The sequence below is a fragment of the Dermacentor albipictus genome, unplaced genomic scaffold, assembly GCF_038994185.2.
Source record: "Dermacentor albipictus isolate Rhodes 1998 colony unplaced genomic scaffold, USDA_Dalb.pri_finalv2 scaffold_12, whole genome shotgun sequence".
NCBI lineage: Eukaryota > Metazoa > Arthropoda > Arachnida > Ixodida > Ixodidae > Dermacentor > Dermacentor albipictus.
The window spans coordinates 15,542,147-15,568,408 of record NW_027225566.1 but is presented as its reverse complement, the minus strand read 5'-3'; the positions used below and the strand labels follow the sequence as shown (position 1 = coordinate 15,568,408).

The 26,262-nt window shown below is 45.0% G+C and overlaps 1 protein-coding gene across 1 annotated transcript in view; it reads left to right on the top strand.

Moving 5' to 3' along the window:
- Positions 1-26,262, top strand: part of LOC139051566 (solute carrier family 22 member 13-like) — a 468,022-nt gene that overhangs the window by 213,921 nt on the left and 227,839 nt on the right. The window contains exons 6-7 of the mRNA XM_070528531.1: positions 9,851-10,019; positions 13,975-14,122. Of these exons, the coding sequence (XP_070384632.1) occupies positions 9,851-10,019; positions 13,975-14,122 (317 nt within the window). The remainder of the gene's footprint in view (positions 1-9,850; positions 10,020-13,974; positions 14,123-26,262) is intronic.

The following is a 26,262-nucleotide window of genomic DNA, read 5'->3' as shown; positions in this document are numbered from 1 at the left end:
CGTAGTCAAAGTTTTTAGATTTGTTGACGACTTCCTAATTTTGGCAGATAAAAATTGCAGTGACGCCGACTTGGTCGTTAGTCAAACATTAACAACCTTCAGTCAGACTTTATCCCCCATTGAAGTGACCCACGAACTTTCGGTAGATTCCTCCATCCGGTTTTTAGAACTTAGATTGTTTTTAGCAAGTAACCACGTCTGTTGGCAGTATGAACCTCGGGCTACTAAGCCTCTGCTACCTTTTAGTTCCTCTCACTCTATACTAGTTAAACGCAGCATTGCTAACATGTGCCTGCTGAATGTTTTTAAGAAGTCCTGTCCACATCGAGCTGCGGCGAGTTTTCTTAAGCAGATTTACCGCCTGGAATAGGCAGGCTACCCGCCACCTGTTTTAGTGTCCGTAGCAGGACCAAACCTGAAGAAGTCGTGAATCCGCCAACCGGACCAGGAGTCACCCCGGGAAAAAGAAAAAAGTTGCTGTCATACTCTACATACACCGCATGTCGCATAACTTGAAAAAGATTGCAAAGCGAGCTAACGTGAATGTCGTGTTTTCTGCCCCGTGCAAGCTCTCTAAGCTCTGTAAAATGGCCAACCCTTATTCCCGCAAGGCACCGGCCTGTGCTACTAAACACGATAACAAATACGTAGATTGTCAGACAGGAGTTGTTTATGAGATTCCTTTAGATTGTGGTAAAAAGTGCGTGGGCCAAACAGAGCAGTGCCTGAATGACAGGCTGAGGCAACGCAATAACAAAGTGAACGATGGGAGAGAGGGCCACCTGGCAATTCATTGTAGAAATTGCAAATGTAAACCAGACTTCCACGCCTGCGCTGTGGTTGCCAGAAGCCATGACAAATGGGTTAGATTAATAATTGAGGCCAAAAGAATCATTGAAGCAGCTGATAACTGCGTAAGTGTTGCATCAATATCACTGTCCCGCAAAGGACTGCTTTACCTGAACGCGAATGCGTCCTGAGAAACTGTGATTGCGCTCCTAGTATAAATCAGGGGCGTTTTGTCCTGAATATACATTGTTGGAAGTGGCGCCCTGTGTGTGTGTGGTTCTTCTTTGTCCTCCGTCATTTTAGCGCTTTCACTTCAGATCATGTAAAAAGGTGCTTTCAGTCAACCGCTCTGCAGCTGTCCTGTCTCTAAAATGGCCAGGTTATCCTGAAGCTGCAACCTGCAACTTTGTGGCCTTGTCAGCCTCACAACTTTGTTGCAGAAAATATTCAATTCCATTCAGTTCCCTAGGTCTATGTGCCATATGTTTATTTGCTAGAAAGGCCAGATGTGGCCAACGAGTGTCAAAGCCACAGGAATGGGCTGTTGATGTTAAATGAGCTGCGACTTTAGATGAATAGATGCAACACAGCTGCATAGATGACCAAAATGAGAACAAGGTGAAATAGGAAGCCAAAGTTTCGACAAGGGCACTTGTATTCTTCAAGGAAAAAAGGCGAGTCCACGTGTCAAAACTGGCTCCCGTTTTCACCTTGATCTCGTTTTGGTCATCGTGATGAAGTTCTATGTCCCTCCTTTCCCCTGATTTCCGTGGACAGCTGTATAGACGCCTTTAAAAACATTTGCTGTAAAGTAGGTAAAATATATATGCATTAAAACCATAGTAATGAGCTATGGTTAAGTCGGTTGTCACTAAGACATATTTAACTCGTATACGTCATAGTGGCCTCATGCCCTCTCCGCATAACATCAAAACAAAAAGAAAAAATAGAAAAGCCCCAAACTCAGTGCTTTTGATCTTAATTTCTGGCGTCAAAATTATTTGTTGCATGTTTGGAATAAAACTTATTTCGGAAAGCACAACTTACCTATTCGCTATAAACACTTTCAGAAGTATGAAAAGTGCGGCCAGATGGGCGGGCTGGTAAAGCTGCATGATGGACCAGTCGTGGCTGCTTAGTGGCTTTGGCGTCACGCTGAAAAGAACGAGATGGCGGGATCACATCGCAGCCGCGGTGGTCGCATTCGGTGCACACTGAAGAACCCCAGTTGGTCGACATTAATCTGGAGACCCCCCCGCCCCTCATGGCATGCCTTATAATCAGATTCAGGTTTTGGATGGTAGAACTCCGGAATCCCTTTTTATGTTACATCATGGACAAAGCGAGAAGCAACTAGTAAAAGGAATGAACGTGATAGGAACTGAGTTCAAACCAAAGTGTATTCCGAAGCTAGCATAAATTATACCGGGTGTCCGAGATAACATTACCCTGAGTTTTAAAATATGCAAATACCACGTATCTGGAGAGAACAAAGATCATATTGTTTGTCATCGCTTGGAAATGCCGAAACTATTCTTGATTTCCGCCTAGTTACATATTTGACTTAAATGATTACCAAACTTCTCAAATATAAAATTTGATGAAAATATGAAAGACGAAATTCTAGATTGACATGAAAACCTCCCGATACAGGTTTCTGTTTCTCACTAAGTGCTACATATAAGTGTTTTTTCCGAGCGTGGAAGTGGTCCGCGAACAGACGCAAGGCTCCTCGAGCGGCCAGTCGTGTCGCAATGTTTCGTGCATTTGGGGCTTCTTTCGTGCTCAAAAAGCACTTTAATTTTGCCCGTATTGAGCAACAGAAAGCTGTATCGGGAATTTTTCATGTCGCTCTACAAATATATCATTGACCCTTATCACCTATTCATATTATACGAGAAGCTGTATAATTAATTAAGCCTTATGATCTTATAACTTGGAATTTAAAAAATTCAGTATTTTGAAGCGACGGCAAACAACATTACCGTTGTTCGGTTCTGCTATGTGGCATTTGCATATCTTTAGCTGGGGTAGCCTGTATACTCCACCTATAAGGTATAAAAAAGTCGCAGTCTCGCCCGAAAGGCGTGGCATCGATTGCTACAGCAAATTATTGGACAGCTAGTTTTACGAAGCAAGCATAATAGTGTTATCGCCAGTGTAAACTTTTAAACATAGGCATACTAATTAAACTTTCAAGCATGGTGTCACGCAGGCACAAGCAAACATGAACATATCTCACTTGATGATCGCGGGAACTCGCTGTCAGAACATTGGAGTGACCGTACACCAAGACAAATGTCTCTTTTCATGATCTGCCGAAGGATGGGCCGCACGGAAAATGGTACCGGTGAGCGAACCAGGCAATGGAATTCTGGTGGTGGGCGGTTGTATAAAACAAGTATATATGTATCTGGGAAGGCTAATACAGTGCCTCACTATGAACTCTATCTTGGCTCGAGAAATGTATTATGTGCAAGAATGCTTTTATTTTATTTGGCCTTATAAAAATTTCACCTGCAGAAACCATCAATCTAAGGGGCTTTTCCATGATATGCACCAGGTGTTCCCATCCACCAATTGATGAACAAGTGTTCCACGCAGATGCTGTCACAGTTCTTTGCATTAAATACATTCCTGCCTCCACTAGCATACTTGGCTCGCAAGGAGATTGAGTCACCCTAATCAGAATCTCAAATACCTGCCTGAAGCATACATGATTAGTTCACAGAAGGAGAAACCTCAAGTTTATGTCTGTCAAATTAATGTTTCAATTTCAAGCGATTCGGACTTCTATTTAAGACGTAGGGTGCGCACCACGGTGTAGACAGTTTTTAAATGCCTTTATCCTGATTCGGGAGCCGCGATATGTTCTAATGAAATAGTTATGTGAACACGTACGTAAACGACAATGACTCTTTAAACCAGGGGTTCTCTGCCTCGAACGATTGCCCTTTCTGGAACATAGCAGGAAGCCACATTTTAAATATTAGGGTTAAAAATAGATAAAAGGGAAGACAAGAAAACCTGTCTGCTTCATGTCAGCGTTTAAAATTCAGAAAGTCAGTATTTACATGCTGTTAAATTATGTCAGAAGCTAACCAAGCCTGAGCTGTTGCTTCTTACAGTCAACACAGGCACCGTGCTTATTGCAAGTTTGCATTATGCCGCTAACCAAATCTCCAATGTTTTGTGCTAGAATTTTGTCACATGGATACATCTGTTGAGAGGCAAGAAAAAAGTGCTCATTTCTCACAAACTAATAAGCTTTTCTTTAAAACACATTCCTACATTTTAATGATACTTCCTCTATAGTGTTTCTCTCACGTACTTCATTTGACTTTCCCATCAGAGACATTACAAATATACTGTGTGAAGATGACTTCCAAGAGAACGTGAGAATTTTGATCTTGGTGTCACATGCTGTCCTCTGAAAGTTTTGGGGACGTTTATTCAAATGATACATACAATCTACCTTCAATCAGGCTTTCTGGTCCAAATTGCATGGCAATGCATTCTGATACTTTCGAGTGCACTCCTATGCACCATGTGGAGTCGTACTGGGCTGGCTGCTTGACATCCTTGTGTCCTTACAGCTGCCTTCTTGCGTTCCGTAAAGCGAATGCCTGCAAAATATTGTGCGCAGAAGTCAACACGAGCTTATGGTGTAAAAGCCCATCAAGACAGTAAAACATAAGGTCATGCCCCTTAAAGAAAGTCTTAACTCTCAGTATTCCAACTGAAATGCATGCGAAACACCTAAGCGCCTGCAGTAGTCCACTGCTAAACTAACTTCAATCCTTAGATTTATAGAATAAACAAATAACCGGCAGTTAATCCTCGTTCAGCACCAATGTTGCAATACTCCTACTAACAAGTAGAATGCTGGTCATTGCGAGATGTCATAAGTCATGAGTCATAAGTCACAAGGCATGTCACAACCATCATATGTGTCATCCTGCGCACGTTCCCAGTGTGCCTCCCACACCATCCATTGTTGTGCCATTGCTCAAGCCATAATTGAGGTTCATATCTACAAACATGATGCTCATTACGTATCAAAATATGGTCGTCTAGTTCAATGGATATTACTGGGTGCTCGTATAAGAATGGGGAACAAGGCATGTTATCGTAAGCTAATCCACATTTTAAGGCTAAGAAGAAACTGTTCACTGTGTCCTACATGTAAGCTTAATAAAAGGCGTGAACTTATTCTCGTTTACGAGGTGCTCAATGTAGTTCATTTTGGAAAGGCTCGACTGTTGCTGCAATTTGAAGTCTAGCATTTCGCATTCTTTAAGGAATTTAAAAGTTGCGGTTAGATCGCAGTTATTATTTCATTATACCAGCTCTTTGTTTTGTGTATGACAGATGGTTGATAAAACGGAATTAATTAAGGCAACGTTTTAATTTCGCGTTTTATTTCTCCATAAAAAAATGAAGCAATAAACACACCTTGTTCTGCAATAATATGCCAAAATTCACAGATTAGGCTTGTAATCATCAACGAAAAGGTGATTTAGTTGTTCATATAACACAACTATGAAGCGCCAACTCATTAACAAATGCACATACATGGCCAAAACAGTAAGCGTATGCAAAATGCCCATGCAACTGTGATTCCACACAGTAGCCGTTATATTCATTTTCGATGCATAACATGCCCCTTGACAAGTCAACCAATTCGTACCCATGAGCACCCTTTTATATTATCACCATGCTCGAAAACTGATACATGAGACATAAAGTGAGACATATAAGAACACCATTTCACTACATCAGCAAAAACAGATCAGTCTTATTCAATAAAAAATATGAATTCCTCATGCATTTTAGTAAGTTCAAGATTACTCGCCCAACTGACCTCACGTAGCATGAAGCTGAATGCCTGCGGCAAAGTTTCCAACTAGCGCTGGTGCAGCACGTTACCTCCGTGGTTGCATATTACCCATGAGCGAAAGACGCAGTGAAGCAAGCGCGCGGCCTATTATGGCGAAAGCATGCCAGCTGCAAAATGACACCTTCTGTTGTGTGACTTCTCGTTTGAACAGCGCTCCGTGCACAGTAGACTGCCGAACTGAATAAATTCCAACACACAAAACGCACGCTAAGCACGCTCCGTATAGGCTCGGAATCATGGGCTGGCAGACAAAACTGTTTATGCGTCCCCTAACCTCTCGTCTTATTGAATATACCATGGTTCAGGCAGCGTTCGCGATTTTCAATGTTCTTACGGATAGCGGCAAGATATAGAACCAGATGCAGTTATAGCGACGATTGGCTTTTTGGATTGACATCGAGAGACGAAGCGCGCTTACCTAGTCCGTTGTCAATGGGGTCGGCTTAAACGTCGCGACGACTGCCTGGCGATAGCATGTCATATACGCAGAATGTGCACGTGAGTTAGAATTCACTTACTGTGGATGATTTGTTGTTATATCCAACAAATGATGAACGACTGTCCCGTTTCCGCGGTGGTGCAAGAGGGCTAACACACGATCTCCCCTCGATGGTCTTCATTGCTGCTCGCTGGACGGATCACACTTCTCCGGTACTCCGCTGTTCCGTGATGTTGTGCGCGCACGCGTTGGGGCAACTCCGAGTGAGTGAAGCGCTGGCTGCACTACCCTTTGCTCAGTGGCTGCCTTTTGTCATGGAAGCAAAACTGCGTGTTATTTGTTCAACGTGCGTGAGTGTAACACCGCCATGTTCGGGGCCAGTCTCCTACAGTTGAAGCAGGAGATTACGATACGTTTTGTTTCACTATTGCCGCAAGAGTTGACCGTGCATTCTACTCCATCTCAGAAGGGGAGAGTGAAAAGACCAGTCGCCTTAGTGGTGGAGCGAGCAATGCATTTCACTCCACTCGACATTTTGCGAGAGAGAAATGATGCTTTAAAGAGTAAATCAGCCCCTTTACTCCTGCAATACTCTTCAAAGTTTTATGCGAAGCATATTACGAGAGCTCAACCCAGCTCCTCAGGCGCGGCGGTGTCGCCATGAAATCACGTGACACCGTGACGTCACGACAGAGGAGAAGTGGCTTTGGCTCAACTCTTGCAAGACGGGCTGGGTGGGAATCGAACCAGGGTCTCCGGAGTGTGGGACGGAGACGCTACCACTGAGCCACGAGTACGATGCTTCAAAGCGGTACAAAAACGCCTCTAGTGAATGCGGTGTTGCCTTAGAAACAAGCTGTTTCTAAGGCGTGCGTCTCTTGCTCAGGCGCACATTTCGTTGCCGCGCCGAACGCTGCTTTGCTCGACGCTCACCGCGTCCAACGCGGGGCGCGTAGTCGCTGCCCTGTAGCCCATTGTCTTACACCCCTTGGCGGGTCGACGGGAACGCTGTCGCGTTCCACTCTTGAAGGCGAAGAAGTAATGCATGAGTTGTTTCTTCGTCTAGCCGAACCAAATATAGCCAAGCAACAGCAGTTCACCAGGCTAAACAGTGGTTCAACAACTAAAATAAAGGCTAGTATGCTTCGCATCCTGGGCTTAACCTTACCTAAGCCACAGCCATTTTTTAAAGTGTATGCAAAAAGCAGAAGCAAAGCACAGCGGCGATGTCCTGAGCGATGCATGAAGGGATCTCATGAGGCAATAGTTTGCTTAATATTTTGGCAACTGCAAAGGCTCGCCTGGCGCACGCGGTTACATTTAACGAAAGGGAACAGTGGAATCCAATGGCACAACCAAAAGCACGGGCTGTGCCGACCAGTGCATGCGGCAATGCCTGATCACAATATATTGTCTCAAACATCTACCTTGCGGTACACAGGGCAAGTGCACTTTAGAGAGCACTATTCCCACTCTACATACATTTGTGAGTGGTTGGTAGTCGTGCAAGTGTATACCGAGAAATAACTACCAAGATTGTCGTAACGGTACGCAATGTTCGCGCGAAAGCCACGTATTCAATCAACGAGTCTTCTATCCAACATTGATGATTTAAAAGAGCCGAAAGACGTAAGGCAAAATGATTGCTGGAGTATTATGTACGACAGTCATGTCTCGTTAATATCAATGCCTTCGTTCCCTTGAAAAATCATCTATAATATGAGTCGTCCATAATAACGAATGAAGGACAAGAACTAAAGCATTCAGGAATAAGTTTTACAAAATAGAACACCGCTTATTCAGCCAAAAACGAGAAGATGCGAGTTTGCACTGATGCATTCAATACCATGGTAGTGTCCAGAAAGCACAACACATCTGCCACTTGAAGTGGGCATTCTCCGTGTCACTCCTGTCCATGGTATGCGATAGCCGTTTTCAAGCCACATGGAGCTTCACGTCGAGTAATGGTTTGTCCTTCTTCTTCACTGGCTGCTTCAGTCGGCGCAGAGCTTTCTTCGAGTTGATGTGCCTGTTGAGCAAATCTGGCAACAACCTCCAGGATCTGATCATCGCTCCCAGGCTCCCAGGCGTTGGTCTCTTCCTCTTTTTTCAGGAACGCCGCTGCTTCTTCTGCTTGGGTTTTTTTTTCACCGAGCTGTCCAACAACTTCTCGAAGGCCTACGTGTGGAAGGTCACCCTCTTCATAATTTCATAGCAGAGTAGAAGCTGATCCTATTCCATAGCAGAGCTGTTCACAAGAATATCTGAGCGCTACCAGCACTTCACAATTTATTCAGGCCTCACAGCGTCCCACGCTCTCTTCAGTTTTTCAAACGACAATTTCAAGTCAACAATTTGTGGTTCGTTGTCTTCCGCGCAAGCGATGTAGTGCCGTACAAGTTCACCTCTGTAGTGTGCCTTAACCGCGCGAATTATTCCTGCGTCTAAGGACTGTATTTTGGCAGTAATGTTGGGTGCTAGTACCTTCTAGGCGAGGTTTTCAATGTTTGAATGAAGAGAGAGGCATGATGCGTTATCAACCATCAAAACAGCCCTTCTCAGCCTTCAAGAAGCGGTTGAATCTTGCAGGAAGCTTTCGAATATCGTTCCTGTCATCCGTTTCATCATCAATTTTAGTAGCAATACATTTTCGGGTCAAATGTCTTTACGGAACACCATGGTTGCTTCGCCTTGGCCACAACAATGGGCTTCCACTTGTGATCGTCACTAGCGTTGGCCAAGAATTCCACCATAATTCTATCTTTGCTATGCTTGTGTCCGGCCGCATGTCTGTTGCCATGGTTGAAGGTGTGCCCAATTTGTAGAATCAGCCCGTATCGTCAAAGTTGTAAATATCCTCTGGGGAATACTGACCAAAAAATTCTGCGAGATCTTTCCGAGCACTTGCAATGACGGCTGTGTTCGCGCTTCCACTCTGTTCATGAATACGGTGGTCTAAAATTCCATGCCTTCTCTTAAACCTGTTGCGCCAGCGCTTTGATTAGTTCAGGCCATGAATACCTGCATAAAGACGTAAAGGTTGCAGATATTAAAATAAAGGCACTAGAGAGAGAACAGTTCATTTCATAAATGTGTTTACAAAGATAAATTTAATATTCACCCGCCGTTGTACCGAACTATTTCGATTTTTCTTGCACTATCTCGTCGCTGAAAACAGCGCCTCTTAAACGCATGTCCACGAAGCACATGTTGAGGGCATCCCTCAGATTAAAATTTGGGTGTCGCTACCGGCAGGAACTCAAGCGAGGTTTTGGCACGCTCATCTACTTCTCTGATGTCTTCAAGATTACGTGCACCGTCGACATCGCCAGATTAATACCAAGTTTCTTACACTCCAGTCTTCCACGTATTGAATAGATGCTGAAGGCGTCTCACTTTTTAATTGGCAGATTTCCTTTTTCACCTGACCGCAAAGCTATTTTTGTTTACACCTAACACTCGTCATCGTCTCCCCCGAAATGACCAGAGAAGCGTCCAGCCTTGCCTATTATGTGCAGCAAATATTGTCACGTGGTCGTAGTAGTGGCGAGCACCATCATCGATAATCGATAATCTGATGCTCGGCTAACCGTGTCGGCTTCTAAACATTTATCATCGAACGCTCTCGCGCTATGGTGTACTGGTTGTGTCGGCGAATTTTGCCTGTTTTAATGTGTGTTGTGCCTTCAGTAATACCAAATGATATCATGTTTTTCTTTAAGCTATGGAGGTGCTGTCAACCCGCCACCGAGCTTTAGGGATGCTGGTCGCGAGCGGTGGATGGACTACCGGCCTTGTCACCCTGACTGGCATCGCGTGGCTCATAAGGGACTGGCAGCACCTGCAGGTGGTCATATCACTCGTCTATTTGGGGAACTTCTTCATCTGGCTGTAAGACCTTTTTCTCTCTTGCACGAGATATTAAGCTTTACACACCCGTGCTGTCAGTTCGTAGGTATCTCTAAAGCGCATGGATTTTATATTATAAGTGCTTATGATGTTCAACGATTTCATCACTGTGGTGTCGCGCCAAAAACATTGCAAGACATTAGGTCTTATATAAGAATGTGGGCAAAGGCACGGAGGGTAGCATATAAGACCTTTATATAAAACTGTGCCAACCACTGCCACCGGTGCTCCAACTTTTGCCCCCGCGACATTGTGTACTTGGAAGCCGTGCACGGCAACCACAGTGCTACGTGCAATATTGGCACAGGAGCAACTTCTTCGTAGTACCCGCCGTGGTTGCTCAGTGGCTATGGTGTTAGGCTGCTGAACACGAGGTTGCGGGATCGAATCCCAGCCGCGGCGGCTTCATTTCGATGGGGGTGAAATGGGAAAAAACCCGTGTACTTAGATTTAGGTGCACGTTAAAGAACCCCAGGTGGTCGAAATTTCCGGAGTCCTCCACTACGGCGTGCCTCATAATCAGAAAGTGGTTTTGGCACGTAAAATCCCATAATTAAAAAAAAATTAACTTCTTCGTAGTGTCGCAGCGACGGCATCTGCACAGGTACTTTGGGGGCCACGAAACGCAGTATACTGCAACGAACGAGAATGACAATGTCACATCGTAGACACCAAGTCGCTGCTCAGAAGGTGACAGTGTACGCTGCGACAGCATATCGCAGTAACTGAGTTCAGCACACCATAAAGAATCACTGAAGTGTACTGAACCCGCCGCGGGGGCAAAGTATCTATGGCCTTGAGCTGCTGATGTCACTGGTTATATCCTGGCCGCAGCGGTCACATTCCGATGGGGGCAGAATGGGAAAACGCTAGTATGGTGTCTATAGCATGCAGGTTAACCCTTAAAAGCCCATAGTGCGTCTACTGTGAAACAATTGGCTAAATGCTTCAGAAACAATCTTTATTAGTCTCTCAAGCCATCTTAACGCAAAAGAACGCATCAGCTTGTATGCTGTGGGAAACACAGCTATGGGACTATTCTTCCCTGTGGGCTATGAGGGCTGTCCTACTTATGGTGAAACTTCATGAAGCAGGGAACAACGCAGAGGTGAACCTTGCACGTTGAACAGATGATCTTTCACCTTTTGTCGTTCTTGGCAGTGGAGCAATACCTGCAGCGCTTGTACGATGTTGCCCCTTCTGGGAAGTGGGGTGTGGCGGCAAAGCGAGTTTCATCTGGCACGCCAAGATTTTTTTCAGGCTTTTTGATGGAAGGTTGTCATGGTGCAAGGGCAGCTGATCTTTTCCTGCTTGATTAGCCGTTGACAAGCTGCCTTGACAGCCTTATTAGGAAGTGTACGTGGTCATCGCAACCAACATTTGAAGACGGTACAGCACATAGCTGTTTACAAGAGCGCAGTCAAGAATGAAATAAAAGAGACACATCCACCACTTTCGAGACTTTCTGCTGACCGTGTAGTACTCCGTCAGCTGGTCAAAGCGGTCTACTCCACGCATGTATTTCGTGCACTAGACTATAGCAAGAGGACACTGCAGGTAAATTTTAGTGCCATCCTTTGCTTTCATAGAGACATTCACTGTGTGCGAGGGATCGTGGGCAGTCGTGAGTATGTTCACAAGTCTCTTGTCTTGCCACTGTAGGGCCGCCACATTCCCTTTTACACGGAAGGTGTGATCCCCTTCTTTCATCTTCTTCTTGTCCTTGAGAATCTCGGGAAGTCCTTTTCTTTGCTGCCGTACTGTGGCAACTGAATAGATACCTTCTTCGAAGAGGTTCTGGAGCAGTTCTGGCGACGAAAAGAAGTTGTCGAACACCACAAGGCACTCGGTTTGTGCCAGTTCCTCAGTGAACTTTTTTACCACACGAGTGCCTAAGCCGCTTTCATCACTCTCTTTTCCGGTATAAACGTCAAACCGGATCTCAAAACCAGTAGTGGCATCTGCGCGCACCTAGACTTTGAAGCCGCACTTGATGGGTTTTGGAGGCATATACTGCTTGAAGGACTTCCTCCCCTTGAAACGAACCATTCTCTCCTCAATTGAGTAGCAGGAAGATGGTTGGTAGCACTCTCCAAATTTTCTCATTACTGACGTCATAAGCAGCCGTATCTTGTGCAATGGGTAATGACCGACTCACCTTTTCGCACTGACGTTGTGTTGTCATTAGCATGGAGAGCCCGTAAAAGCATAAAAATCGGGATCTTGGCATGATGCAATTGATCGCAGGTACGGTGAGTTCGCTGTCGGTACACCAGTAATCCCTTCGGTTCTTGAGCTTGTGAAAACCCATCTTTATTATCACACCTAGAAATGCACGCATCTCTTCGATTGTTGTGTCTTTCCACCCTTTTAACTTTTCTTGTTTTGCAAACAAGTTGGTTTCACGCACAAGAATTTCCTCAGCTTCACCAAACAGTGCCTCGAAAATCTGTAGAGGTGTGCACGTCTCGGGGAGCTTTGACGATGCTGGCGGAAGTGACGAAAATTTCGGAATGCTTTCTCCATACGAAAGACAGCGCATGCCCCAATCTTCATCATCACTTTCACGTTCTGCAACGCTATCACTGCTCGAGTTGGCATCTGAGGAGTTGATGCAAGCTGCAATGCTGTCGTCTAGATCTTTCGATCGGGTAACAACTGCTGCTGGCTCATCAACATCGTCATCTTCTTCACTATCCGTCGAGTGGACTACCTCGTCAGGAAGTGAAAAAAAAACAAATCTAAAGCCTCTTCTGCAGTCAGACGTCCGGCCATCTGGAGGCAGAGAAAAGATAGGGAAACTGGCCTGAGTTTCCGTGCAAAGCCCGTAGGGATATATGTTCCCACATGACAGGCCTGATTCACACCACATTTTTCTCACATGACAGCTTGAACAAGGCTCTAAAACACTATAATACGTTAAAGGAGACTTCAAAATATCGATTGTATATAATTTAATTACTTCACTGGCAGCAGGGGACACAGCATTCGTAATTTGATCTCCTCGTGGCGATCGACGCGCGCCAGAGCACTTGGAACGAAAAAAAGGCGCCAAGTTCCAAAAAACGTGCAGTGGCACCTAGCGGGTCGCAAAAAAAAAAACATTCTTTTTTTTAGCTATGTTTCCAAGACCTTACACTAGAGGACGCCACAATATTGTAAGCGAAGTCACATGCCTTTGGCAACCATAAGCATTTGAATGAAGTGCAAAATATATTCCCTGCGGGCACTTAAGGGTTAACGAACTCGAGGCCATGAAAAAATTTTCGGGAGTCCCCGACTATAGCGTGCCTTATAATCAGATTGTGGTTTTCCCTCGTGAAACCCTACAATTTTTTCGTTTTCGTAATTGCTTTCTGAGGAGAAGGGATGATGGCAGTAATTCATAGACAGGAATGAATCTATTTAACAAAGGTCCTGAAAATTAAATTATGGTGTTTTACGTGCCAAAACCACTTTCTGATTATGAGGCACGCCGTAGTGGAGGACTCCGGAAATTTTGACCACCTGGGGTTCTTTAACGTGCACCTAAATCTAAGTACACGGGTGTTTTCGCATTTCGCCCCCATCGAAATGCGGCCGCCGTGGTCGAGATTCGATCCCGCGACCTCGTGCTGAGCAGCCTAACATCATAGCCACTGAGCAACCTCGGCGGGTAACAAAGGTCCTGTATGAGCCAAAGCTCTGCTGCTAAGCACGACGTCGCGGGTTCAGTTACCATCCGCCATTTCGGTGCGCTGAAATGCGAAAGCCTTCGTGTACTAAGACTTAGGTGCAATCTAGAGAACCCCACAAAATTGAGATTATTCTTGAGGGCTCCACTACGGCGTCCCTCGAAGCGCCAGAGCTGCTGTGTAGGGTTTAGCTATAGCCTACGATTTGAAAAAAAAACTATCTAGACACAGAAGCTTCAATAGTATGTGTGACTACTTTTTAGATTCATGCCGGAGTCTCCTCTGTGGCTGCTAGCTTCGAAGCGCTACAAAAAAGCAGAGATAATTCTCAAACAAGCCACAACTAGGAACAAAGTGGCCGACGTTGATATCAACGAAATTATCAAATCTTACAAGGTCAAGATGGAGTGGGTGAGTAATATCTCTACTTTCAATGAGCCCTCAAGCTGTCATTTGCTGCTTGATGTCTCTCTCGTCAAGTGTTTCCAATTAGATCGAAATGAACATTGATAAAATGATCAGGCATCCCAAAATAAAACATTGGCTTCACGGAGATCTTGCGTTCTCACCATTAGTCTAAGAAAGAAAGCAAAAGAATATGAGTTCTAAACACGCCGTGATTGGTTAATGGCTATCGTATCGGACTGCTCAGCACGAGGCCGCGGTGTCGAATCCAGGCCACGGCTGCCCCATTTCAGTGGGGGAAGAATGCGAAAGCACCCCTGTACTTAAATTTAGATGCAGGTTAACGAACCCCTGGTGGTCTAAATTATTCCGGAGTCCCTCATTACTGCATGCGTCATAATCAATTTGTGATTTCAGTACGTAAAACCCCATAATTACTTTTTGCTAATATGATTCCGAAATTGTTCATGAAAGAATTTTTGGGTCAACATTGACCTTCCCATCTTCAGACCACAATAAACAAGCCAAACTCCGTTAGTGTGCGTTTCAGTAACCTGAATGAAGTCAGTATTGTGTAGTTCACTACAACCCCAACAATGAATGCCCCAGTCAACAAACGCTTTCTAACATATCATTGTGTTTTGTTAATTGTTAAATGATGAGATCCGCACAGTAAAGGCTACCGAAGGGTTGGCTATTCCAGGCGGCAAAATTGCACCTTAGCGATCAAGAAACGTCAAAAAACCACAATAGAGAGCAAGGGTTGAAGGAATAATGAACAGAAGACTAAACATAACAAAATATGTCCGAGAAGCACTGATGCATAAATTTGTCGCGAATAGATAGCTTAAAAGGCAATTGATACAATAGAACTGTCGTTATCTTATGCGATTCCATGAATATTTGAAATGGAATGTTCACAACCTCAGTTTCAGCAAACACCTCGCGCAAACAGGGTGGTTTAAGCATAGGATGTCATTTCTTATTCCTCTGTAACCTTAGAAAAGCATGTATAAGTCTCTCTCGCTCACTTATATTGAAGGATAAGCTCTGATGTGTTGATATAGAGGACTACAATTTGAAAGTTAAGCCAACTGCTCTTCCTACAACAGAACATAAGGCACTGTTCTGGAAATTGCGTGAGTAAACAGTCAGCGGATGGTGCCGACAATTTTTTTTATTTCAACACAATTTTATGTAAGGTAAGAAAATCCATCTGGACATTGAACCGACTATTTCTTTAGCGCACGCTTTCGTTTTTTTTCTTTCAATAGGAAAGAACCATATTAGAGGCAAGGTGGCTAATGCGCCTTACCTGTTTGCACGATGTTCTGAATTGCGCAGTCCTAACGACATACACAGGCCTTTCTATACATACATATTTTTATACAAACATTACGCAACACATTTTAAAGAAAAAAACAAATAGAATCAATTGTCTGAGTAAGCGCATTACGCTACCAAAATACGGCCAACTAATTTTCAACAGTAGGGCAAGAAATTAGGAGCTTTTAAAAAATGTTTGAAGTGTTACTGTGTTTTTTGAAACATTTTTGTGCATACCTTGCTAGATGTTAGGCCCACATTAAAATATACTTAGTCTTTTTTACCAACTGAAATTTGTTATTTTGGTGACCAAATTCTAAAAATCACAAATCGTCGCAAACTTGACGCGATTCGCGTGCAAATAACCCAAGAACAATAATATACAATTTCGATCAGCACTTCAGAGGATTAGCTTCTGGCATTGGTTATTGGTAAAATGCAAAAACATGTTGCACGTTCTTTTTTCTGAGTACAAAAAAAAATGAATATTAATATAAAGACTCCTGTGTTCGGCAGCCTGCATTCTAGGATGTTCTTCTATGCAAACATCAAGTATAATTTTTGCTTAAGTCTGTGCCAAGAAGTAATAGGCAATCTCAAGTGCAACCTAGCGAACGCAAATGCTTTTCGATAAGAAATACAAAGGCATGTATAGCTCTAATTACGGTGGCTCATTAGATGTGATGTACACCTGCTAAGCACTATGTCACGATTTCAACTTCCTGCCGTAGTAGTCGTATTTCAATGGGACCGAACGCAAGCACATTTCAGAAATGATATTAATGGAAACGTGAAACAGCACAGGTGACACGATATAATAAACTGCTATCTACTGGGGAATCTTTTAGCTCCGCTGTCACTTTGATGCAATGAAAGCTTTTTGTCAACTTAGAACCAGCCATAGCTATTAAATAAGTTAACCGAGCCTTCTTTTAAGGAAGTGTATTAAACTTGACACGAGTATGCTTTGGCATGATGAAAATAAAATAACGATTTACAGCTTGAAAAGGTAATGACAGCCTGTGTCGGAGACCCAAAAACGCCACAAAGGTTGTTGCTTATCGCATAAAGTACTGTGGTATGACAACCTCGTCTTTTTGTAATGTTTGTTGTTAATGAATTCAATAAGAAGCAATTTGCAGCGGTGCAAGACAGATCGAAATATTTAAAGGTAATGATATGGGTTACAGCAGCAACAGTTTAGCTTAGACGTCGAACAACACATGGAAATCGGAGTTCGTCACAACACCACCTGGTCTGATGCAAGAACAATAGGAAATGTATTATGTATATCTACTGTTAATTTCTATGACATTGCTGCGTAATAGGAAAAAGCAAAACCGACTATCCAACTTCTCTTGCTTTAAGTTCTGTTGTTTCAGCATGGTCACCCCCAAAATTCCAGCTCTAATCGAATCAGTGTCAGCGCAGCAATTTTATAAACCTGAAATTTGTCGACCTTAAAACAAGGCACAGCGACACCTTTGACCACCTAAAGCAAGATGCTAATCAGCACAAATTGCTGTACAGGCACCGAGGCCATTCTAAGAACTGGTGTCTTTGTATACGCAGTTCTGGGTGAGGGGTGGGGGGGCAGTGAAGCATTCACATTTCACATGCATTCCCGCTGATGGATGCACATCGCATAGGAAGAAGAAGAAGGATCTAAATGTTTTGAAGGTCCCGGAAATTAGGGCGGTTCCCCTGTGCCAGAAAGTCACATTAAATGAATTTACTGTATGTGTATGGAGAAAACCCTGGCAAGTTTAGCTATACGAGGCTGTGAAAGTGTTTTGCGTTCTTGCGAGTCATGTTCCTGAGACAATCTGCTATGCATCTATTACGGTGCGGCCAGCATGCGTTCATCCTCTTTGTGAACCAATCCCTCTTTCTATGCCTGCTGTGGGTGGCCACGACAACACCTAAGAACGTTAGCGCTTTGTGAACCAGGAGGTTTCTTTCAATTGTGTCCTTTCACCTTTACTATAACCAAGTTTGCAAGTTCGCAGTCGTGCGAAGCATATACGTAAGAGCATACCTCTATGTTCATTCGCTTAATCATGGAAGATAACTTGTAGTTTATGTTTTATTGGTTAAGTTGCAAAGTAACGCCACAGAATATAACAGTAACTATAGTTTGAGACATAAGTTTTTTTTTATAAAGCGTGAGATCCAGCCCTGGTATGACCAACGCGGATTTCTTTGCGTCTCAATTTATCCGGTGCAGTAAGACGTCTGAGTTAATGTTTGAGGTTTATTAGACACATCATTACTTTAAAGCTTACTAAATAGATTTCTTTCGTTATTCCGCTACTGTATATTGTTTTTTTTTACTCAATGCATCCAAAACAGCCATCACAAAAGATGACGTTGCCATGCCACAGCACTCTACACGAGACGCAACAAGATTTGAGGCCTTTCGAGGACCTCCGCAACCGACCGCCCTCTATTTTTATGCTGTAAACCTTAATTTTATTTCCACCACGCTAAGCCATACATGAAGCAAGTTTAATATTTAATAATTTACATTCTTACGCTCAAGCGACAAGAAGGACTGAAGAAGGAGAGTACAAGGTCCGCTTTTTTTTTTGAAGTGGCTCGGCGTCGGCGCGCCAACCCTTTTCCCTTTTTCATCGATTCATCTGTAAACAAGCGCACGTCATCGTAACTGTTTTGGTGTAGGTAACGCAACGGCGTTCCCAAATAACGACGATGAAGTGACCGCAGAGGCGCAATCCGAGCAGCTTCACCGAAGTCGCCGAATCACCGGTATGCCACCGGACATGGCTTTCCATGGCGACATTTCGCCACCTTTCTTTCAGCGCCCTATGGCAGCCCTACATCGATCCACGAACCTTTGGTAGAAAATCCGGGGAAGATGTGGGCGGATGGCTCATCTTCTACCCACGAGCAGGTCGGTTGAATGGCTGGAATGCCACCACCCAACGAGGAAGTGGTCAAGTTCTGCAAGGCCCTGGATCCTCAGATGAAAGAACAGGACAAAGTTGGACATCTTCTAAAAGGTATCGACGACGACGTGTGCCAATTCCTCATCAGAAAAGACGCTCTGGAGTGTACAAGTGCCGACGTTCAGAAGTGCCGCGCATTTGAAACACTGAAAATAGAGGTATCCCACCGAAGTTTGGAAGTCTGACCAAAGTAACTAAGGTCGCCAGTTTTGATGTGGTCCCAGCTACGTTCGACCTCGCATCAGTGATCCGGCAAGTAGTGCGCGCACAGCTTGACCAGCGTGATGTGGTTTCCTTCTCGGCTCCTCAGGTTCGAGAACCTGTTTCTTCCGGCGAATTCAGCAAGGCGTCCATTAGGGTGGCCTCACTATATGCCTACAACTTAGCGCCTCGTCCAAGAGTGAAAAACTCAACAATTAACGCGCCTCCCAGCTACGAGTTCCATGATGGTTACTCATGCAGACCTTCCGCAATTTCTCAAGAGTTGGACGGTCGGGCCAGTAATCCTCCTTCTCAACATTTCAGTTCGTCCCGTGAGCGCCCCATCTACGTCCAATGTGCCATTCGCGGCCACGTCTCCTGATTTTGTCCTCGTCGCTGTCTCCCGTCACCACCGTCCTGAGTGACCGCGTACTTTTTTATGGGCGTAGCAATTGACCCGAGACGGGACACGCTGGTCCTCTCTATATGATAGCTGGAAGAGCCACCAGGCGAATTACCGTAGCAACTCACGAGGTTCCATACGGAGTTTAACGCCGCCCTCTTGACGTCTCCACGACGACATTTCACGTGACCGCCGCCATGGAAGATAGGCGGTGCGACCACAGGGATAGGCGAGGTTGTCTGTCCCTCTGTGTCAAAACAAGATGTGTGTTTTAGTGGACAATGCTGCTACGTTGGCCTTTGCGGAAACAGAAGCTGGTGTCTCCGTTATCAGCCCGGATTTCGAAACCTGACTAGGCCGTAAAGTGATCTTTCGATGGAATAACGCTAACACATTTCGTCCTGTGAGTGGAGAGTGGCTCCGACCTAGTGTCGTGTGCATCGCGACCGCTCTTATTTGTCCGATAACGTGTACCAAGACGAATTGGCAGAGCTTGGTAAATGACCCACAATGTAATTCTTGTACTTGATTTCCTACAAAAGTACGGTGCGACTATTTACTGCGCTACCGGTGAGATTTTCCGCTTTCCTCGTGCCAACAAATCTGCTACTTGTTCAAGCACTCATGTTGTCATTGAAGATGATGTCTTATCGGCACGTTCCTTATCGAGAATTCGAGTTGGTGCTTGCGGTGTCGACGCCAATATATTTGATGCTATTTTTGAGCCTCTGCCTTCGACCCTTGTGAAGGAAAGTGAGCTCGTACCTCGACGCATCCTACCTGTGGCCTACGCAACTACTACACTGTGGGTGTTCAATTTATCCTCCCTGTCTTTTGCGCTACCTTGCGGTATGCGACTTGGCTCTATTGAAAAGGATACTAGTCTCATCATAGACACTTTAACTGATGACACGCCGCACGATGCCCGAGCGCTCGGGGATGGCAGCGGTGTCCCTGAAGACACGTTGTCGTTTCTAAAGATGTTCAACAATTCACCCTCTTCAGAGAAGGTCAAGCCCTGCTCAGCGTCCTAAGTAAGTATTCTTCATCGTTGAATTTCGTGAAGAACGCTAACACAGTTCGCGCTTCACCCATGCGGGCTCGCCACAGGACAGACACGGGTTCCGTGCACACCATAAGGCCGAAGTCTTACCATGCATCTGCGTCGGAGTGGAAGACCATCGCCCAACAGGTCGGCAACATATTTACCAAGGGAGTCATCAAATATTTATTTAGCCCTTAAGCTGCGCCGGTCGTCTTCGTGAAATGAAGAATGGGGCCCTGAGGTTTTGTGTCGACTGCGGGCATCTCAATTCGGTGAGGCAAAAAGATGCGTATCCACTTCTCCGTATGAATGCCATTGTCGACTGTCTTCATTTCGCATCCTATTTTTCATCTGTGGAGCTTCGATAGGGCTACTGGAAGATACCCATGCATTCAGACGAAAAGGAGAAAACGCCTTTTGTGTCGCCAGGTGACTTGTTTGAAATCTAGATCATGATGTTCGGTTTGTGCGACGCGCCCGCGATATTTCAAAGGTTCATGGAAATGGTACTGCGTGGCTCTAAATGTCAGTTTTGTATATGCTATCTTTACGACGTCGTCGTTTTGCAGCAATTACGCAGAGCACAGTCATCGCCTTGACGTTTTTTTATGTGCCTTGAAGGAGCTACCCTTACCTTCAACTGAAAGAAATGTCACTGTCGCCAACGAGAGTCACCTGTACTTGGTCATCTGGTGGGAAAACGTGGTGCGTGGTCAGACCCACAAAGGTCGTTACAGTTTGTGACTTTGAGCAACTAGAGTCACAACACGAGCTGAGAAGTTCCTTCTGTCCTTGCTCGTACTTCCGACGCTCTGTGCCCGACATTGCCGGTACTGCCTACTCTCTGACTTCATTATTGTACAAGAATAAACCCTTCACCTGGACAGCATATTGCGATTCCTCGATTCGTTGAGTTCCTGCTTTTTTCCGGACCCATACTTCGTCACTTTTACCACTCGTGTACAACATAACTGTGCATCGACGTAAGTGGAGTTGGCCTCGGTGCTGTCCTAGTCCAGCGCTTTGCTGACGCTGAGCAGGCCATTGCCTACACCAGTCGTTCATTAAGCAAGGCCGAACAGAACTACACCGTGACTGAGTAGGAGTGCATCGCTGTCGTTTTCGCGGTTCATAAGTTCCACCCATATCCCTACGGGTGCCACTACGGTATCCAGATTTCCTGCACGTCAGGGTTCAGAATGCGGGAGTAAACCCCACGTGGCGTCGTCACCTTGAGCTTTACCAGAACCAGGACTTACTTTTGAGAATGCGGTTGTTTGCTTGAAATCAGGGGTACAATCAAGCGTCGATGGGAACCCAACACCAGTGGGACGCCTCCCACTGGGCACTCCCGGAAGAATACAAAGGAAGCTCTTCAGGGTGATATAGGCTGGAGTAATTTTGAACTGAGGGAAGCTCACAGTAAAATGAATTATGAAGAACGACTGGGCAATACGGGAGAAAGTAAATAAGCTGGGAGAGTCTTGAGCTACCTGTGGAGGAAAAACATTGATTCACAGTGGAGGAAGAGAACTAGGAAGCTTACCAGCAAGTATGCGGCCTGTAGGGTGAGCAAAACAGCAACAGAGAACGTCAGTCAGAAAAACAGAGAGGCGGAAATAATCTCATGGGTGGCGGCAATCGAAAAAAAAAACCTCCATGAGAAACTACTTAAGAGAAAAAAACGAAATCAGGAAAGAAACAACTTATAATATCTGAAGGAAAAGCTCATTAATTTTCCAAGCTAAATCAGGATGCCTTAGAACAAGCACCTATAAAGCGAGAAAGCAGAAGGAAGAAGAAGCATGCGCTTGCTACGGTAAAGCCGGGGAAACGATGGAGCATGTTTATCAGAATGTTAAGACGTCTGCCCAACGGCCGTTTTGGGCACCACTGGCCGCCTTGGAGCCCTTGGGTTCAGCCAGAGCACTGGAAAAGTAAACAGGTCAGCAATAGAGATTAGTAAGAGACGATTGGAAGATTGGTGGAAGAAAAGCAGGAAACGACAAAAAAGGGAGACGTACAAAAGCAATGTGCGCAATAGGTGGTCAGAACATTTGGTTGTGAGAGTTCATATTTGTTTTTTCCCACTTTCTTTTTTAACCTAGGTAGGACATTAGGCAGTATAATAGCAAGAGCTTGATGGTGCAATCCACGCTCGTTCCAAGGGGGGACGCTCATAAAATGCATCCATTTCAATGTTCCCGCGGTGACCTAGTGATAGCGTCAATGAAACAAAAATACATGAATCAAAAGCTGTCCCTGCGTGCCACCTTGTGCCACCAGCGTTATAAGTGTTCTCAATAAAATGTGGCCGCTCGTTGGCTGGAAGTTACTTGTCATCCTAAACGAGAACAAGGTGAAAGCAGGAGACATCGTTTCGACAAGTGCACTTTTCTTCAAGGCGACAAGTCGACATTGTCGCCTTGAAGAAAAGTGCACTTTTTGTAACGATGGCTCCTGCTTTACCTTGTAATCGTTTTGCTCATCGTTTTGACTTTCCATCTCCCGCCTTCCCCGTGTTTTCTCTTGTTATCCTAAGAACGCTTAGTCGCGATGAAACAATACCAGTGGTGATTGTTTCCAGGAATTTAAGAGACTTGCTGAGAGGCACCCACGCTTTTTCTCCTTGTTTTGAATGCTGCGGAGTCAGCGGGCTGCGATAACCGTCGGAAGCACTTTGCGGCAACTTTTGTTCGGGCTTCGCTGTGATGTCGCCTGTTTGAATACATGTAACACGCCGAAACGCTTTCCTGAGATAACTACCGGGCTTATTTTATTGAAATTTGCGCTAGTTGAAAGATGTTAAATTGTAAAAGATGGTGCAAGTCGAATTCCGGATTAGTTATGGAAGCCTAACAAGGAATTTTCGAAAATTGGTAAGATCGAAAAAAAAAGAAGCACGAAGCTTAAAATTCGCAGCTCTATACCTGGAATATATATTGCAGGTATGTGAAGTGCATTCATGAGAGCATTCAAAGCTGATATATTTGATAAGTCGATTTATATATTACCTGAGTTTATTCCATAGTTTACAAGGATTTCACGAAGTGTCTACTCACAAATTAGTGGTATTATTGATAGTCATGCATAATATACAGTTTGGTTCACTTTTGATGTACTGTCGGCCAAAAAAGTAAACGGACCACGTCTCAGGTAGCCGGATTGGCTGCGGGCCACACCGGGTCACTGCCACCTCACTCTGCACTCTGATAACGAGGGTGCGCCGGGTGACGCCAGACTTCGCCGGCACTCTCACGTGGGGCCTCATCACGCTTGATAAATTTCTAGTGCACCGTTCGATTGCTCTGCTGCTGAGGGTAACGACGAAGGGGACCGTGCATCGCCGGTAGTCCTGCACATGGTGCTGTCGGGCCGTAGCGCGCGGCCGCAGGACATCCAACCGTGGCACTGAGAAGGAACAAAGACCCATTCTGATTGTTGTTTTCGTTACATTCACCTTATCTTTCATATTAGTGCATGTCACCGGCGTCTACCGCTGCTCAATTTTAGGCAACATCGCACAAGTAGCCACAATGGCGGCTACGGTGACGCGCACTCTTTCATGTCGGTGCGATAATTTGAGTGGGAAGCGCTGCGCGGATGGCCGAAGCGATCAGCGGCGGTGTTCTACGACTCGATGCCAAGGCGAGTAAGCCAAGTCATCGCGGTCGATGGCAACATTCCATCGCAGTGAGGATCCCTTGAAGCCATGGAATGCTTCGGTGAATAAACTTTCACGACCGACTAGTTATTCCGATTCGTATTCCCAATTATCTCTTCCTGGCCGTACTTTTGTAATGTTTCATAATGACCTACGCATTGTACATAGTAGCTAATTAAAGCAGTTTTCAGAGGCATCGCTGATATATATAAAAAACCCACTGCTGAATACAATGAGAGAAAATTAAACTCGACAGAAAAGCCGTTCCCGCAGTAAATCTCGGCGCCTGCAACTTATCGGGCCGGCGAAAAAGAGCGCGCGTCACCGTAGCCGCCGTTGCGGCTACTTGCATTATGTTGCCTACAATGGAACAGCGGTAGACGCCGGCGACATGCACTAATATGAAAGATAAGGTGAGATAAGGTAAGATAAGGTAAGGATAAGATAAAGATAAGGCAAGATAGGCAAAACAGCAATCAGAACGGGTCTCCGTTTTTTCCTATTGCAGCCATATGATGTCCGGCTGCCGTCCGCTACTGTGGGGTAGCGCCACGTGTTAGACTCCCGGCAATGCGCGGTCCCCTTCGTCGCGACCATCAGCACCAAAGCAACCGAACGGCGCACTAGAAATTTATCAAGCATGGCAAGGCCCCGCGAGAGAGTGAGGGCGACGCCTGGCGTCACTCGGGGCACTCTCGCCGTCAGCGTGCGGAGCGAGATAGCAGCGCCCTGGTGTGGCCCCACAGCCGCTCCGGCTACCTAATTCGAGGTCTGCTTACTTTTTTGGCCGAGAGTAACTTTATGTGCAATTACCGAAATTGGCACATCTTTTTTGCTGAGTTACTCATAGTTTGGTTTCTCGAAAATATGCGATTTTGCCCATTTTTTTTTAACCTGACGTCCGAATTCAAAAATTCGCAACAACCGTATCTGTATTTACCTTTTTTTTCTTTTAAATGCAACAAACCTCATCAAATTTGGCTCTGTGGTTGTCGGCGAAAACTATTTCTCAATTTCCATGTATTTAAATAGAAGGGCCGAGCTAAAACTTTCTCAACGTCGTACAGCATCTACGAGAGACGCACTCGTGGACGACTTTTGATTTTCACCTATCAATTTCGCTAAAGTACCCCTATTATTTCCTTAGCAATTTCGCTTTCCGCAAGGAAGGACTACCCCGGCAGCGGGAAATCGAGAGAAGATGTGATTAGGTATAAGATGGAAGCAAGAAACAAGTTGGTTTCGCACCTCGGGGCAATACATATAACACAATAATTGTTCGAACTGTTTCTTTGTCGTCGTTCATTAGCAGGTTATGGATGTTATCAGTTCATATGTTCTGGTCACTGGGCCAGGTACACCTTTGGGCATGACATATACAGTACTTACATTTAGTTGTCAAAGCAGTGCCCTGACACAGTTATTAATGTGCCGGAAATATGACTACTAGTTTAGTATATTGTGCAGTAATACATGCAGGATGTGTCTGTTCTCCATACTGTCTACCATGCTGCCGTTTTCCAGTTACGATATAGCCGCAATGCAGACTAGCACGTATCGAACGCCAAAAAGGCCACGCACGTACTCAAAAGCGTTGCGCACAACTCCTAAGACTTGCATTCAAGAGTTGCGTGACTGTCGAGGTCATCATTAAGGAATGTTGGTAGTTCGAGGACGGTGACAGACGGCAAATGAGGCAATCTGTGCACATCCTCATTACGTGACAATCGATCGATGTCAGCCTTCGAAGAATGGCACTGCAGAGTGCATTGTGAGTAATGTGATGGAGTCCGCGTCCCAAATTTCAGACCCATGACTCACCCTGTAAGGACTCACCGTTTAATACCGAGCACTAAGCATCTCGCTTTAATTTGCAGTCACTCGATAGTTGCCGGGCGCTGGCGTTGGCCATAGCAACTACTGGACCTCTTTTCAATATTTGCTGACATTCTCGCCTTATTTCGTACCATGGGGTTTTAGCTGGACTCTTTCGACCGCCAATTTATTTGTCTCAAAATTTGGCCACCCAGCCAACATACGTTATGATTTTTTATCTTTAGGTTATGTTTATGTTTAGGCTAGTGCTGTGCAGATTTGCCATTGGTTTCGCCTTTGCGAAGATGCCCGCATTTTTGTCACCCACTGTTCGTATTTTAGAGACTTTTTTATAGACGATGAAACCATAGCATGGCCCCCGAATCCTGCTGCTAGAAAAGTCGTTTTATTTTCCTGAGGCCATCTACAAACTTCTGCATTATTGCCTTTCATCAACTTCCTAAATTCACGGTTGATTTTGCCCATTTTGACGACTACATTTCCATGGATGTCGACAATCAAGCCACCGCCATTTTACTGAAGCCATTTAAATCAAATTTACCGTGGACACGACAACTGCCTTCTCCCACTTCGCAAGTACTATTTCATTATAGAGCGCGATCCTTAAGCATATAACTTCACAGTATAAAATATTATGCGAGTGCCAAGCACTGTTTGCATCGATGTAAACGAAGCGCTTAGTGTTGTTTGCTTTGATTGCAA